The sequence below is a fragment of the Octopus bimaculoides genome, chromosome 30 (assembly GCF_001194135.2).
Source record: "Octopus bimaculoides isolate UCB-OBI-ISO-001 chromosome 30, ASM119413v2, whole genome shotgun sequence".
Classification (NCBI taxonomy): Eukaryota; Metazoa; Mollusca; class Cephalopoda; order Octopoda; family Octopodidae; genus Octopus; species Octopus bimaculoides.
The window spans coordinates 6,738,512-6,741,885 of NC_069010.1; the positions used below are offsets into that span (position 1 = coordinate 6,738,512).

General features: G+C 36.7%; 1 protein-coding gene across 1 annotated transcript in view; it reads left to right on the top strand.

The window, feature by feature from the left end:
- Positions 1-229: 229 nt before the first annotated feature.
- Positions 230-3,374, top strand: part of LOC106880724 (pre-mRNA-splicing factor CWC22 homolog) — an 18,548-nt gene continuing 15,403 nt past the window's right edge. The window contains exon 1 of the mRNA XM_014930803.2: positions 230-416. Coding sequence (XP_014786289.1) covers positions 342-416 — 75 coding nt within the window. The 5' untranslated portion in view covers positions 230-341. The remainder of the gene's footprint in view (positions 417-3,374) is intronic.

Sequence of the window (3,374 nt, forward strand, 5' to 3'; positions counted from 1 at the left end):
ATATATTCATGTTTTGAGTTTTATTTTCCGGTTTGTATCACCAGTCACATATATACGCAAAAGGCCCAAAGTTAGTGTTGGGCGAGATCACAGAACGTGGCATCTTGGATTCTGACTGTCCAGATACAGAAATTTTGGCTGTTATTTTTAGCAGGTTGCAGTGGTGCGACCGTCACAGCCTTCCCTATCGTTTCCTCCTCCTCCTCACTCCCTCCTCCTTCTCCTCACTCTCTCGTTACACTGTGACACTATAAGCTCGAGAACGAGGCTGTTACAGCTCGAAAAAGCAGGAAGGCAGACATAATATTGACACCAAAACGTTGAATGTTATCCGCTGAATTATGGAATTGCTGGCCATGTACAGCGATGGAGATCGATCCGATTCAACCGAACAAAACAGTGATGTTGGTGAAAAGGTGATACAATTTTAAAATTAGTTATTACCATTGTATTGTATTGATATATGACGATATATATATATATATATATATACACATGATGATGTGTTTTGATGGCGGCGATGATGGTGATTATAATTTGTTCTGTCTGCATAATGAATGATCATTATTATTATTATTATTATTATTATTATTATTATTATTATTATCATTATTACTATATATATTTTGTGTTTGAGCTAGTTCCCCTCCCCAAATAAAACGATCGTTGCCTCAACAACAGTGTTTCATTATAATGAGATTTAAAAATCGAGTTACGTTTTAGCAAATATATAGGCAAATATTTATATACGGACATTTTGTGCGCGTGTGTGTGTGCAGATCTAAATATTTATGTAAATATAGATATATATTTTGTATATAATAAACGTATATGTATTATATATATATATATATATATATATGTCTAAGTATTCTGTGTGTGGCGATCTCTCATAAGTATATATACATATATTGGTAAATTTAAAATTTACCCGTATATTTATAATCGATGTATATATATATTTATATGTACATAAGATTTATATGTATACTGTACTTAGAAACACGTTTATGTGATTGTATGTGTGTTTATATATGTAAATATATTCTTCGGCCTGTAGGTTGCAATCGTGTAAGGGAAGAACTATATTTGTGCATGTCTATATGTATATTATCACGTGTGTACGTTTTTACATATACATGTATAATGTAAGTATCCGTGTGTGTATATATATATATATTAAATAGAGAGGCGCGGGAGTGGCCGTGTGGTTCCGGGTTCAGTCTAACTGCGTGGCACCTTCTACTTTAGCATCGGGCCGACCAAAGCCATCTGAGTGGATTTGGTAGACGGAAACTGAAAGAAGCCCATCGTATATATATATATATCTATACATGTGTATATATTTGTGTATCTGTGTCCCCCCCCCATCGCTTGACAACCGATGGTAGTGTGTTTACATTCCCGTAAGTTGGCAGTTCAGCAAAAGAAACCGATAGAATAAGTACTAGGCTTACAAAGAATAAGTCCTGGGGTTGATTTGTTCAACTAAAGGTGGTGCTCCAGGATGGCCGCAGTCGAATGACTGAAACAAGTAAAAGAAAAAAAATATACATAAGCACCGTTTGTGCATATGTATGGATATATATATATATTCTCATATACATATCTATAATGTATACGTGCACATTTATGTATACATTCGTATGTCTATGAATGCAAATATTTTTATAGAAATATATATGAATGTATATTTGTGTGTGTATATATATATATATATATATATATATATATATATATATATATATATATATATATATATATATAAATGTGTGTGTGAGGTTGTCAGAGTGTGTGATAAGATAGTTAACTTGAGACTAGTCTTAGATAAAGCAACAGTTAAATTCATCTCTACCTATTCTCCATGGTCTGGGCTGGCATATGATCAGTAGGACCAAAATTACGAGGTCTTTTTTTTTGACTACCTTGACAAATAATTGACTCTATTATAGTATCTGGTGACTTCAATAGATATGTTGAGTGGCCCCCCACCTAATGGATTTCATGGTTTACATTGAGGTTATGGACTTTGTTTTTAGAAATGAGGAGGGGACAAGGCTGCTTGGGTTCTGTGGTGCAGATGTCTTGATTATCTGCAAGACTAACTTTAGGAAACCAGCCCGTCACCTCATGACCTATCAATGTGGTGGGCACAGAAGCCAGATTGACTATATCCTCAGGATAGACAAATGCTTTTGTTACAGACACTTTCCTGATTGAAGAATTTACAACCTAACATAGGTTAGCAGTTAGTGATTTCAGATTTAGAGCTAGAAGGACTTGGGAGAACGAAATCGGTTTGGAAGAGGAGGATGTGGAAGCTCAAAGAGCCAACAAGCAGGTAGAAATTTGAAGAATCTGATAAAAAGAGCAAATTGGAGGGAAGAGGAGGAGTTAGTGACATATAGCTTAGAAGACAACTGGACGTTCCTGTAGGACAACCTGTAGAGGATCATACACCAGACCCGTGGCCGGTGTAAAGTCCTGGCCTGGTTGAGGGTGATGTGGTGGTGGAGGTGTGAGGGAGACAGGCATGGAAAGATTGGTAAAATGGTGGTAGAGGAGAATTATATCTGAAGAGACTTTCCAGTGTTCTACAGCATGAGAACCTGAAGTGTGAAGTGTTCTGAACTGGAAGAGTGTGTATCAGAAAGAATCAAAATGGTGAGGAGTGTGTACAGGTAGATAATGGTACTCTTGCACTTTGGGAGAGACAGAAGCATGGAAGTGCCATTATGGAAAACTATTAAATGTGTGGAGAATGCTTGGGAGAAAGACATCTTCCCAATGTGAACCCAACAGAGGGACCAGATATCTGAGTTGACAGTAGTACATTAGATAAAGCAATCAATCATATGGAAAAACCCCTAGTCCATCAAGAATCACCATTGTGATGCTTAAAATATCTGGAGTAGGATACAACCGACTCACCTGTATAGTTAATCATGTTATACAGGAAGAACAACATTAGAGTCAGCAGATGTAAAGGTAAAGGAGGTGCCTCACATAGAGGTAATTACAGAGGTATGAATTTTATCTGACAATTGATATGCTTGAGAAAACTCATCAAGACCCGGAATCGTTGCCGTGGCAGATATTGGTGTCATGCAAATTGACACCCATGCTGGTGGTACGTAAAAGCATCCATTACACTCTTGGAGTGGTTGGCATTAGGAAGGGCATCCGGCTGTAAACAAAACCATGCCAAATCAGACTAGAGTCTGGTACAGCCCCTCTGCTTACCAGCCCTGGTCAAACCATGTATATATGTGTGTGTATGTATATGTATATATTCAAGTCTGTGCTTGTAAATTAACGTGAATCCTCACAAAACTTTTAATCCTTAGCAAGATGATTTCATATATATATATATA